The sequence below is a fragment of the Xyrauchen texanus genome, chromosome 2, assembly GCF_025860055.1.
Source record: "Xyrauchen texanus isolate HMW12.3.18 chromosome 2, RBS_HiC_50CHRs, whole genome shotgun sequence".
NCBI lineage: Eukaryota > Metazoa > Chordata > Actinopteri > Cypriniformes > Catostomidae > Xyrauchen > Xyrauchen texanus.
Genome location: NC_068277.1, coordinates 6,524,677 through 6,538,151, shown reverse-complemented (window position 1 = coordinate 6,538,151; position 13,475 = coordinate 6,524,677). Strand labels below are relative to the sequence as shown.

Here is a 13,475-nt window from a genome sequence, read left to right as displayed (position 1 = left end):
CATGAGGGTAAGTAAATGATAACAGAATTTCCTTTTGGGGTGATTTATTTCTTTAAATGTCAAAGAGACCTGACTCACAATATTGATGAAATCTTCGATGTCAGTTGGGTCTCCGGGGGGTTTGCGCGGATATTTAGGAGAGGGCAGGTTATGAGGAGTATCTTTCCGGAGTGGTTGTTTTCCTCTGAGCACATTACAGTCTTGTGGGAAGAATGAGACGGGTGCAGGGAGAATATCACTTGGGTTCCTCAGGAAATCTATATTAAATGCATCCTGTGGGATAGAAACAATTTGAGGTAATTTAAAGGAATATTCAGGGTTTAGTACATGTTAAGCTCAATCGATAGTGTTTGTGGCATAATGTTGATTAACACAAAACAATTATTCTGACTTGTCCCTTGTTTTGAAAGAAAAAGGAGAAATATCTGTGTTACAGTGAGGCACTTACAATGGAAGTGAAAGGGTCCAATCTGTAAACGTTAACGTACTCACTGTTTCAAAAGTACAGCCACAAGACATAACCCTTTAAGCTCTGATTGGCCCACAGAGAAACAAATAATTATCAAAATATGAATAACTACAGTCTTGTCCTCAGGGCTGGACTGGTAATCATTTTCCCGGTGGGCCGACGCACTTCGGGCCGATCAGGGGCGGACTGGCCATCGGGAGAACCGAGCGGGCCGGTGGGTTGGCTGTGAAACGTTCTGAATTGGCCGCGAGAAGCTAAAATGAGCCGCCAGGTGAACGGACCACAAAACGGCGCCACGATATGCAGAAAAGGACACCCCACCCACTCAACAACTTTTGCACCCCCACCTCCCAGCCATGTTTTCGCTTATAACTTCACAAAATATCAAATATCACATACCATTTCTTAGAAGAGGGGATTCCCATTAAAATGAGCCCACACACAATGTAATCGGATGCATAGATCATTATATAATCCACACGAAGCTTAAAGTGCACACAGCACATAATGTGCTATCTGGCTAAAAACACATTAGCTTTCCTGGATCAGATGGCCTAATCGGAAATGATGTAGTACATTTTTCATTGTCATTAGACACTAAACCAATCATATTAAGATTTAAATCATTGCAACCAGATGTGGAAGTCATCCAAATATGGGCAGAGAGGATCGTCCACTCTAAATACATTTGGCCACCAGGATAAGTCGCCAAGTACATGACATATGATAATTAGTTCTTATGTACAATAATTATGTTTTATTTGTTCGGAGAGGTTTTTGGACACTTGGAGAAGTTTTTGGACACTAGGATAACTGCTATAACTTTTGATTGCTTTTTCGCATCAACACAATATTTTATTCAGTAAATGGGAACAAAAAAAAAGCAGTTTTTCTGAGCCACCTTTGATAGTTTTATAATATTTTCTTTTTTTTTTTGTCATCATAAAATCACACATATGGTTTACATCTTGTGTAACAGTGAGTACTTTAACATTCATAACATTTAACAAAATTGCCCCCCATTCACTTCCAATGTAAGTGCCTCACTGTAACCTCGATTGTTGCCTTTTTCTTTCTTTTTTTTTTAAAGTAAAGGAGCGACGAGTCAAATTTATCTTTTTGTGGTTATCTACATTAGGCCACAAATGCTGTTGGTTGAGCTTAACTTGTATTGAATATTTCCTTAACTGATATGTTTTGACCAAATATTAAGATAATTGTAGCACTGGAGAGAGATCAAGGAATATTACATTTTAGCAGAGGTAAATTCAACAAACATCCAATTAGATTTAACTTGGATGCATATTGTATATATATACATACAGTGAGGAAAATAAGTATTTGAACACCCTGCTATTTTGCAAGTTCTCCCACTTGGAAATCATGGAGGGGTCTGAAATTGTCATCGTAGGTGCATGTCCACTGTGAGAGACATAATCTAAAAAAAAAAAATCCAGAAATCACAATGTATGATTTTTTAACTATTTATTTGCATGATACAGCTGCAAATAAGTATTTGAACACCTGTCTATCAGCTAGAATTCTGACCCTCAAAGACCTGTTAGTCTGCCTTTAAAATGTCCACCTCCACTCCATTTATTATCCTAAATTAGATGCACCTGTTTGAGGTCGTTAGCTGCATAAAGACACCTGTCCACCCCATACAATCAGTAAGAATCCAACTACTAACATGGCCAAGACCAAAGAGCTGTCCAAAGACACTAGAGACAAAATTGTACACCTCCACAAGGCTGGAAAGGGCTACTGGGAAATTGCCAAGCAGCTTGGTGAAAAAAGGTCCACTGTTGGAGCAATCATTAGAAAATGGAAGAAGCTAAACATGACTGTCAATCTCCCTCGGACTGGGGCCCCATGCAAGATCTCACCTCGTGGGGTCTCAATGATCCTAAGAAAGATGAGAAATCAGCCCAGAACTACACGGGAGGAGCTGGTCAATGACCTGAAAAGAGCTGGGACCACCGTTTCCAAGGTTACTGTTGGTAATACACTAAGACGTCATGGTTTGAAATCATGCATGGCACGGAAGGTTCCCCTGCTTAAACCAGCACATGTCAAGGCCCGTCTTAAGTTTGCCAATGACCATTTGGATGATCCAGAGGAGTCATGGGAGAAAGTCATGTGGTCAGATGAGACCAAAATAGAACTTTTGGTCATAATTCCACTAACCGTGTTTGGAGGAAGAAGAATGATGAGTACCATCCCAAGAACACCATCCCTACTGTGAAGCATGGGGGTGGTAGCATCATGCTTTAGGGGTGTTTTTCTGCACATGGGACAGGGCTGACTGCATTGTATTAAGGAGAGGATGACCGGGGCCATGTATTGCTGAGATTTTGGGGAACAACCTCCTTCCCTCAGTTAGAGCATTGAAGATGGGTCGAGGCTGGGTCTTCCAACATGACAATGACCCGAAGCACACAGCCAGGATAACCAAGGAGTGGCTCTGTAAGAAGCATATCAAGGTTCTGGCGTGGCCTAGCCAGTCTCCAGACCTAAACCCAATAGAGAATCTTTGGAGGGAGCTCAAACTCCGTGTTTCTCAGCGACAGCCCAGAAACCTGACTGATCTAGAGAAGATCTGTGTGGAGGAGTGGGCCAGAATCCCTCCTGCAGTGTGTGCAAACCTGGTGAAAAACTACAGGAAACGTTTGACCTCTGTAATTGCAAACAAAGGCTACTGTACCAAATATTAACATTGATTTTCTTCAGGTGTTCAAATACTTATTTGCAGCTGTATCATACAAATAAATAGTTAAAAAATCATACATTGTGATTTCTGGATTTTTTTTTTTAGATTATGTCTCTCACAGTGGACATGCACCTACGATGACAATTTCAGACCCCTCCATGATTTCTAAGTGGGAGAACTTGCAAAATAGCAGGGTGTTCAAATACTTATTTTCTTCACTGTATATACATTTTATACACAGTGCACTTCTTACTGCACTTGCACTTGTTCAAAAACACCAGGTCAAATCGACATTTAAAAATGTTTTAAATACCATGTGATTGCATTTACCTCATCCTCTTCTCCACCTCCCTGCTCATCGTAGTGAAAGACGTTGTCTCGTATATCATCATCAGATGCACCGACCAGCAGACCTCTGTCTTTCTTAATGTTGTGTCTCGTGCACCCCCTCACCGCCACCGCCAGCAGAAGCAGCACTGATAATGCACACAATGCAGCTTTATTACAGGGGATTTCAAGTATCTACAACAAAAGCAAATAGGCATAAAAGCCTTTATGGGACATGGTGTTTGTTTGACTTGAACACAATGATGCTGTGTACTGAATGTATGTGGCAGTACTTTGGTATTTATGTACTCTACCAGTTAAAAGCCTTTTGGCATCTGCTCAAATGCTTGAAATTTGCTTTATAGACAAAAATACATTTTGCCCTTTTGTATTTGTTCAAAACTTACATTTTAATAGAGCAAAATGTTTTTTGTCCATTTATGTTGTTTAATAGTTTAGATGACTTTACTATTATCCTACTTACACAACAGAAGAGTGATGCATCCCATAATAATCATGAGAGCAATGAAACTGATGCCCATTTTGGTTCCAAAAATGGCTGCCGTGAAGCTCTTGCAGTCTCCAAATCTGTCACAGTGACACACGGTCACATTGACCAGAGCATAAGAGGAGAGGGAAGGAGAACCAGAGTCGGACACGACCACGGGAATGGAGAATTCCCCACCCTCTATGTCTATCAGTGGCTGCAGAACGGCATGGGTCTCTGGCAGTGTACATGCACACAGAGAAAAGGAGAGTCTCAGAAAGTAAACAGTATTTAAGAAACTATCATCTCTAAAATACAATGTACTAGGTTCAGTACTAGAAATTTGATTTACAGATCTGATTAAACGTACAACACAAATATAATGTCCGCCACTAAGCTTTTTACTGCTTAACCAGCAACAGAACGACACCTTGGTTAACCAGCTTTACCATAAAGACCATTCTAGTCGAGCAGCTTCACCAGGTAAGTTGGACCAGTACTAAACCCCCAGCTAGACCAGTACTAAACCAGCACTAACCAGCATAACCAGTCGGTGACCCCACCAGTCTTCTTAACTAGCATAACCAAGACTTTCTTGATCAACCAATCAATGATCAATCAGCTTAGTTTTGTTAGTCAACAGCATGGCTATTAGATCATAGCTAGACTGGCCCTAATCAGCGTAACCATCCTGAACCAGCATAGATGTTCATAGTCTGAGATGGACTTTTCAGAAAGCTATATAATATAATATATGTGATTATTTAATTAATTAATCATGTAATTAATTTGATTAATTGATTGACAGCCCTGAATATAATATAATATATGCAATTATTTTAATTAATTTGTCATGTAATTAATTTGATTAATTGATTGACAGCCCTGAATATAATATAATATTTGCAATTATTTTAATTAATGTGTCATGTAAATAATTTGATTAATTGATTGACAGCCCTGAATATAATATAATATATGCAATTATTTTAATTAATTAATCATGTAATTAATTTTATTAATTGATTGACAACCCTGAATATAATATAATATAATATAATATATGCAATTATTTTAATTCATGTGTCATGTAATTAATTGTATTAATTGATTGACAAACCTGAATATAATATAATATAATATAATATATGCAATTATTTTAATTAATTGAATTGTTTAATTTGATTAAACATTTGAATTGATTGAAAGCCCCATATATAATATAATATAATATATATTTTGTTTTTAGCAAATATTGATATATGCGACTAATTGCGATTAATTAACTCTAACAAGAGCTTGTGATTTTGATGGTTTACCATTCAGAGTTATGATGGTCCAGTTGGCAGCGACGTTTTGGTCAGTGATGTCAAAGGTGAAGGGGTCAGCTTGAGGAGACATGTCCTTATCCACAGCACTCAGCAGCAGACCCAGTTTATCTCTGTCCCGGTCACTGCACACAGTCCCACTCAAGGGTACCAGCACTGGTGGGTAATCGTTGGTCTCCCATAGAGTGATCTCCAGTGTGGCTGTTGCAGAAATGCCATCAGCATCTGGAAAGAGAAGCGTCATCTGAGTGATCAGCATTTTATTTAACCAGATGGCAAATCAATGTGTGGTATATCAATAGCATATCCTGCAACGTTCTCAGGTTTAAGGTGCTCACCCTGGTCCTTGACCTTTACAACGGCAGAGTAAATGTTGTTCCTCACATGGGGGGAGCGGATATTGAAGGCTCTTCTGGCTGAGATCTGTCCAGATGCGGCGTTAATAACAAGCCAACTCTCAGGATCCTGAATGATTTCAAACCTGAGCCAAAATGCACAATCCGAAATAGGTCTCAAGGGTTCAAATGACGCTTGAACACATAAAGTTTGGAACATACAGTTTAATAGGTTTTACATGGCTTGGGGTTAGGGTTTAGTAATGGTTAGGGTAGCTAAATTGGTTGCATTTAAAAGCATACTGGAACCATTAATGTTCAGTTCCAGTAATGGATCTCAAATGTGTAGTAAACGGCTGTCATTATTTCCTCAAGTGCTATTCAGCAGTGCAGCTACCAGAATAGTCAGATTCCCAAACGAATGACTCTTATGAGCTGGTTCTATTAAGTGAATTGTCAACATACTGTTCGACCAGCGTAATCCGATTCACTAATGAATGACTCTTAGGAGATGGTTCTTTTTAAAGAGCCGAAGGCATACAGTGCGACCAGTCCAAATATATGAAGGAATGACTCTTATGAATCAGTTATTTTTTATTGGGTGAAAAACACACTGTGTGACCAGCGTAATCCGATTCACTAATGAATGACTCTTAGGAGCTGGTTCTTTTTAAAGAGTCAAAGGCATACAGCATTACCAGTGCAAATTTATGAATGAATGACTCTTATGAATCAGTTATTTTTATTGAGTGAAAAACACACTGTGTGACCAGAGTAGTCCGATTCACAAATGAATGACTCTTATGATCCGGTTCTTTTTTAGTGAGTCAAAAACACACTGTGTGACCAGAGTAGTCTGATTCACGAATGAATGACTCTTATGATCCGGTTCTTTTTTAGTGAGTCAAAAACACACTGTCTGACCAGAGTAGTCTGATTCACGAATGAATGACTCTTATGATCCGGTTCTTTTTAGAGAGGCAAATGGATACAGTGCAACCAGTCCAAATTTATAAACAAATCACTCTTATAAACCGGATCTTTTTTAGTGAGTCAAAAACACACTGTGTGACGAGTGTAGTCCGATTCACGAATGAATGACTCTTATGATCCGGTTCTTTTTTAGTGAGTCAAAAACATACAGCGTGACCAGTATAGTCCGATTCATGAATGAATGACTCTTATGATTCGGTTCTTTTTTAGTGAGTCAAAAACACACTGTGTGACCAATGCAGTCCGATTCACGAATGAATGACTCTTAGGAGCCGGTTCTTTTTTAGTGAGTCAAAAACATGCTGTGCGACCAGTGTAGTCCGATTCATGAATGAATGACTCTTATGATCCGGTTCTTTTTAGAGAAGCAAAGGCATACACCGCAACCAGTCCAAATTTATAAACGAATCACTCTTATGAACCGGTTCTTTTTTAGTGAGTCAAAAACATACTGTGTGACCAGTGTAGTCCGATTCACTAATGAATGACTCTTATGAGCCGGTTCTTTTTTAGTGAGTCAAAAACATACAGTGTGACCAGTGTAGTCCGATTCACTAATGAATGACTCTTATGATCCGGTTCTTTTTTAGTGAGTCAAAAACACACTGTGTGACGAGTGTAGTCCGATTCACTAATGAACGACTCTTATGATCCGGTTCTTTTTTAGTGAGTCAAAAACACACTGTCTGACCAGAGTAGTCTGATTCACGAATGAATGACTCTTATGATCCGGTTCTTTTTAGAGAGGCAAATGGATACAGTGCAACCAGTCCAAATTTATAAACGAATCACTCTTATAAACCGGATCTTTTTTAGTGAGTCAAAAACACACTGTGTGACGAGTGTAGTCCGATTCACGAATGAATGACTCTTATGATCCGGTTCTTTTTAGTGAGTCAAAAACATACAGCGTGACCAGTATAGTCCGATTCATGAATGAATGACTCTTATGATTCGGTTCTTTTTAGTGAGTCAAAAACACACTGTGTGACCAATGCAGTCCGATTCACGAATGAATGACTCTTAGGAGCCGGTTCTTTTTAGTGAGTCAAAAACATGCTGTGCGACCAGTGTAGTCCGATTCATGAATGAATGACTCTTATGATCCGGTTCTTTTAGAGAAGCAAAGGCATACACCGCAACCAGTCCAAATTTATAAACGATTCACTCTTATGAACCGGTTCTTTTTTAGTGAGTCAAAAACATACTGTGTGACCAGTGTAGTCCGATTCACTAATGAATGACTCTTATGAGCCGGTTCTTTTTTAGTGAGTCAAAAACATACAGTGTGACCAGTGTAGTCCGATTCACTAATGAATGACTCTTATGATCCGGTTCTTTTTTAGTGAGTCAAAAACACACTGTGTGACGAGTGTAGTCCGATTCACTAATGAACGACTCTTATGATCCGGTTCTTTTTTAGTGAGTCAAAAACACACTGTCTGACCAGAGTAGTCTGATTCACGAATGAATGACTCTTATGATCCGGTTCTTTTTAGAGAGGCAAATGGATACAGTGCAACCAGTCCAAATTTATAAACGAATCACTCTTAAAAACCGGATCTTTTTTAGTGAGTCAAAAACACACTGTGTGACGAGTGTAGTCCGATTCACTAATAAATGACTCTTATGATCCGGTTCTTTTTTAGTGAGTCAAAAACATACTGTGTGACCAGTGTAGTCCGATTCACGAATGAATGACTCTTATGATCCGGTTCTTTTTTAGTGAGTCAAAAACACACTGTGTGACGATTGTAGTCCGATTCACTAATAAATGACTCTTATGATCCGGTTCTTTTTTAGTGAGTCAAAAACATACAGTGTGACCAGTGTAGTCCGATTCACTAATGAACGACTCTTATGATCCGGTTCTTTTTTAGTGAGTCAAAAACACACTGTGTGACCAGTGTAGTCCGATTCACTAATGAACGACTCTTATGATCCGGTTCTTTTTTAGTGAGTCAAAAACATACTGCGTGACCAGTGTAGTCCGATTCACGAATGAATGACTCTTAGGAGCTGGTTCTTTTTAGAGAGTCAAAGGCATACAGTGTGACCAGTGTAGTCTGATTCACGAATGAATGACTCTTATGGACCGGTTCTTTTTTAGTGAGTCAAAAACATACTGTGTGACCAGTGTAGTCCGAATCACTAATGAATGACTCTTATGATCCGGTTCTTTTTTAGTGAGTCAAAAACAGACTGTGTGACCAATGCAGTCCGATTCACTAATGAATGACTCTTATGATCCGGTTATTTTTTTATTGAATCAAAGACATACAGTGTCACCAGTTTAGTCCAAATGTATAAATGAATCACTCTTATGAACCGGTTCTTTTTAAGTGAGTCAAAAACACACTGTATGACCAGTGTTGTCCGATTCATGAATGAATGACTCTTATGATCCGGTTCTTTTTTAGTGAATCAAAAACATACAACGTGACTTGATCCAGGTGTAAATTGATCCAGGAACATGTCACGCAGTATAAGAGAGTGTGCGAATGATGACGGTATAATGTTTCAGATAAGTCAGTCTCACCTTAACTTGGCATTATCTGGATCATGGGCGATATCAGAGATCAGCACTGTACCGGGGACAATGGACTCGGCCGCAGTCACTTTAATGGGGTTTGTGTAGAAGATTGGGGCCTCGTTTTCATTCAGCACTCTGACAGTGACTGTGGCACCGTGTACATGTTCATATGAAGCTTTCAGGCTGATTTCATTCTCTGCTGTCACAGTGAGCCGATACTCTGCCTGAGACTCATAGTCCAGCGGCTGCAAGAAAGCACAAAATGATATTATAAAGACAGAGTGAAGATTTAATAGAAAAAAACACTCACAGCTCAGGGACCTAAAGGTAGGAACAGACCTATCTAGAAGGTTTAAACCCTACAGGTGTGTCAGTAATCTCACCTTAACCACAGAAATGATGCCTTGGTTGGAGACTGGATCTGTGCGGATGGCAAAGTGTCCTGAGCGATCTCCGTTTATGATGCTGTATTTAATTCTCCAGTTGTCTCCACCTCTCTGGTCCTTATCCGTCGCATTGACCCGGCCCACCTCCGCAATCTCCTTGTTCTCCATTGCATACATGTTATACTACAGTCAAGAGAACAGAGAACAGCGATCAAGTAAATATCAAGGACTATGCATGCTTTTAATTGGTTTCTGCTGCTACATACCACGTTAGGCTGGAATTTGGGAGCATGGTTGTTAATGTCAGAAATGTGAATGATGGCTCGACCGACGGCGCTAAGTCCCATGCCAGACATGTCAGCCACCTGCAGAGTTAGCCTGAAAGACTGCACCACCTGAAAATACATCACAAAGAGTCCATAAGCCTGTGACCAGAATAAAACTTGGGATTCATAATCGAATTTAAACTTGGACCCACATCTCTGTCCAGGCCCACGTCTCGTATGTAGACGACTCCAGTCTTGTTGTTGATTCCAAACATGGTTTTGTTGACGCTGTGAGGCGGGACACTTTCTTGTCTAGTGATGGAGTAGCTCAGAGCTGCGTTGTCTGTCATTGGATCATCAGCATCTATTGCCGTCACCTGCATCACTGACGTACCTGAAAGAACCAGACAACAACGTTTTAATACTTCTTTTTGTGAATGTGTACCATGTATATGTGGTTCGAGCTAGAAGATGACAGAATTTTCATTTTTGGGTGAAGTATCACATTATTATTAGTTATTAGTTTGTATCCGATTTCATATCTTACCCGGAATAGAGAATTCTGGGATAGTGCCGATGAACTCTTTCTGTGTAAATTCAGGCCTGTGGTCGTTCTGATCTAGAACATAGATCTCAATGGTGGTTGGACTCTCCAGTCTCTCTCCGCTTGGCGAGAGTGCAAAGGCTTTGAGCTAAGGATATTGCACACGCATGTTATTCAGAGAACACAAATAATCCATCTAGTCTTCCATGTTCCATGTTAAAAGATTTTGTGTGCCCTTAAAGGGACAGTGCACCCAAAAATGAAAATTCCCTCAACATTTACTCAGCCTCCTGCCATCCCAGATGTGAATTCCTTTCTTCTGCTGAACACAAGCAAAGATTTTTAGAAGAATATCTCAGCTCTGTAGGTCCATACAATGCAAGTCAACGAGTCCGAAGCTTTAAAATTCAAAAAGCATATAAAGGCAGCATAAAAGTCATCTATACGACTCCAGTGGTTTGAAGTGTCCTTGGGCAAGACACTGAACCCCAAGTTTCCCCCAATGGCAGGCTAGCACCTTACATAACAGCTCTGCTGCCATTGGTGTATGAATGTGTGTGTGAATGGGTGAATGTTTCACAGTGTAAAGCGCTTTGAATACCGTTAAGGCTTAAAAATGCGCTATATAAGTGCAGACCATTTAATCCATGTCTTCAGAAGTGATATGATAGGTGTGAGTGAGAAACAGTTCAATATTTAATGATTTTTTTACTATAAATTCTCCTCCCTATCCAGTAGGTGGCGATATGCACAAAGAATGTAAATCGGCAAAAACAAAAGAAGAAGAATGTGAAAGTGAAAGTGGAGATTTATAGTAAAATAGGACTTAAATAATGATCTGTTTCTCACCCACACCTATCATATCGCTTCTGAAGACATGGATTAAACCACTGGAGTCGTATAGATGACGTTTATGCTGCCTTTATATGCTTTTTTGAATTTTAACGTTTTGGACCCTGTTGACTTGCATTGTATGGACCTACAGAGCTGAGATATTCTTCTAAATAAAATGTGTTTAGCTGAAGAACGAAAGTTGTACACATCTTGGATGGCATGAGGGTGACTAAATGATCAGAAAACGTTCATTTTTTAATTATTCCTTTAATATAAAAAAGATAAAATGTTGATTTTCAAAGAAATAGTTTATCAACATATGCTATGCACGCTGTTGTTTCTCTGTACAACACAAAAGGAGACTTCTTCACGTTGCTCTGTTCCACAGAATATCAATTCACAGTGACCACGTACCATAAAAGTTGTATAGCTGTTATATGGCTTTAGAAGACTTGAAATATAGCACACAAGTCATATGGACTACATTTATGTCCTTGTTGGAGCTTGACAGCACCTGGTCATTATGATGGTCATTGCATGGAAATGAGTCACTTTGTGTTGCACAGAAGAATAAAAAAAATAATAAGAAAAGAAATACGGGTCTGGAGTAAATTATGACAGAATTGTTATTTTAGGGTGAATTATTTCATTAAACTTCTGTTAGCTTGAGTCGTTTATACATGTGCCCTTAATTTTAACACATAAGTCGACATTTTAATAGGCAATTGAATACATACTGTATGATGAAAACATAAGCACAGTGTTTCAAAAACACCTTGTACCTTGAAACTTCTGTGTTTTTCCCTGTCGAGCGGCATTTTGCTCTTGATCCATCCTGTTTTATCGTCTATTTCAAAGAGGCCTTTGGGGTCCTGGTCAACTCCGGGTCCCTCCAGCTTGTATATCACCTCCCCGGTGAAAATCTTGTCTGATTTAATCTGCATGAGTAGACATAGAACATGTTAAAGAGAGTGTGAGGATAGTGTTTCATGTTTTGCAGTGCGTGTATTACACAAAGTGCCTTGCAAAATGAAGATTCGAAAGCAATTATTTTATCTAAATGCCTTCTGTATAATATACTGTATATTTTAATTCAAAGCATTTTAATGTTTAATTTATGATTTTGTAATTATATATTTTTGCTTTATATTTTGCATAAAAAATAATAATAAAAACAATTATATATATATATATATATATATATATATATATATTTAAGCAATATCACACGAGCAAGAGTGCGATATGGCCCTATATCAGCACATTAGTGCTGATATAGAGCCATATAGCACGATTGCGAGTGTGATATTGTTTATATACAACAGTTCAATGAACAAGTACATTTTAAAAAATGAGGAAAAACTGAGAACGATCATAAAAACACATTTGTGCATGGAAATACTTTATTACGCTACGAATCATAATCTGCCGTTGCTGGTTCAAAACAAATGATGCGTCCAAACCTCCATTAGTAATTCAAAAAGTTCACTTCACGGCTTGTGCTGTTTCTAACAAATTATTGGATAAACAAGATAGAAGGATGGGTGTGTGTGTGTGTGTGTGTGTGTGTGTGTGTGTGAGAGAGAGAGAGAGAGAGACGGAGCGTGTGCGATCACCTGTTGCCACACCCAAGCAGAGATGCTGTCAGCTTTCTGAAGATCAGTTTTCTCAGTGGAAAATAGACGTCCAAGCGGTGTAATTCTCTGTATTTCGCGGTAGCGCGGAAATGTCATTCGCTATAGAAACAGTGATGTCCTCTGCCATTTTAATCAGTATGTATCCAATGTGGAAACTCTGATAAAAGGTACCTCGAGTTCTGTAATTAATCAGTCTGTCATGTCTCTCAGCTGTGATGAGCCTTAATCCTGAAGTTGTCCGTTTAAATCTGTTTAAAGCTATTTCCTAGCTTTGGTAATGTATTAGTAATACGAGCGATCACGGAGCGCAGTTCTATGTAAACAATGACTAACGGATTCACTTTACGTCACCAGCTGGCTCATATTACACACAAAAATGATCTTTTGCCATCACCTGCTGGCTAACATATGTCATTACAAAAATACAGACAGTAACTCCTAACACATACGCACTACACTTACACTTTAGTTTAGAACAGCACGAACACAAGTGGAATGATACACACACAGTGAAGCATCTGAGTTCTGATCAATTGATCACACCATCAGTGCTCATGGAACGTCTCTCGTCCAATCAGATTTGAGGACCGGAACTAACTGTTGTATATATATATATAGTATATGCT

The 13,475-nt window shown here is 39.0% G+C and overlaps 1 protein-coding gene across 1 annotated transcript in view; it reads right to left on the bottom strand.

The window, feature by feature from the left end:
- The window catches only part of LOC127619449 (cadherin-15-like), a 310,594-nt gene that overhangs the window by 286,282 nt on the left and 10,837 nt on the right, over window positions 1-13,475 (bottom strand). The window contains exons 3-13 of the mRNA XM_052092310.1: window positions 11,995-12,150; window positions 10,382-10,526; window positions 10,047-10,228; window positions 9,835-9,963; window positions 9,566-9,751; window positions 9,189-9,427; window positions 5,660-5,802; window positions 5,313-5,546; window positions 3,991-4,230; window positions 3,510-3,655; window positions 79-273 (exon numbers count right to left, since the gene is read on the bottom strand). Coding sequence (XP_051948270.1) covers window positions 79-273; window positions 3,510-3,655; window positions 3,991-4,230; window positions 5,313-5,546; window positions 5,660-5,802; window positions 9,189-9,427; window positions 9,566-9,751; window positions 9,835-9,963; window positions 10,047-10,228; window positions 10,382-10,526; window positions 11,995-12,150 — 1,995 coding nt within the window. The remainder of the gene's footprint in view (window positions 1-78; window positions 274-3,509; window positions 3,656-3,990; window positions 4,231-5,312; window positions 5,547-5,659; window positions 5,803-9,188; window positions 9,428-9,565; window positions 9,752-9,834; window positions 9,964-10,046; window positions 10,229-10,381; window positions 10,527-11,994; window positions 12,151-13,475) is intronic.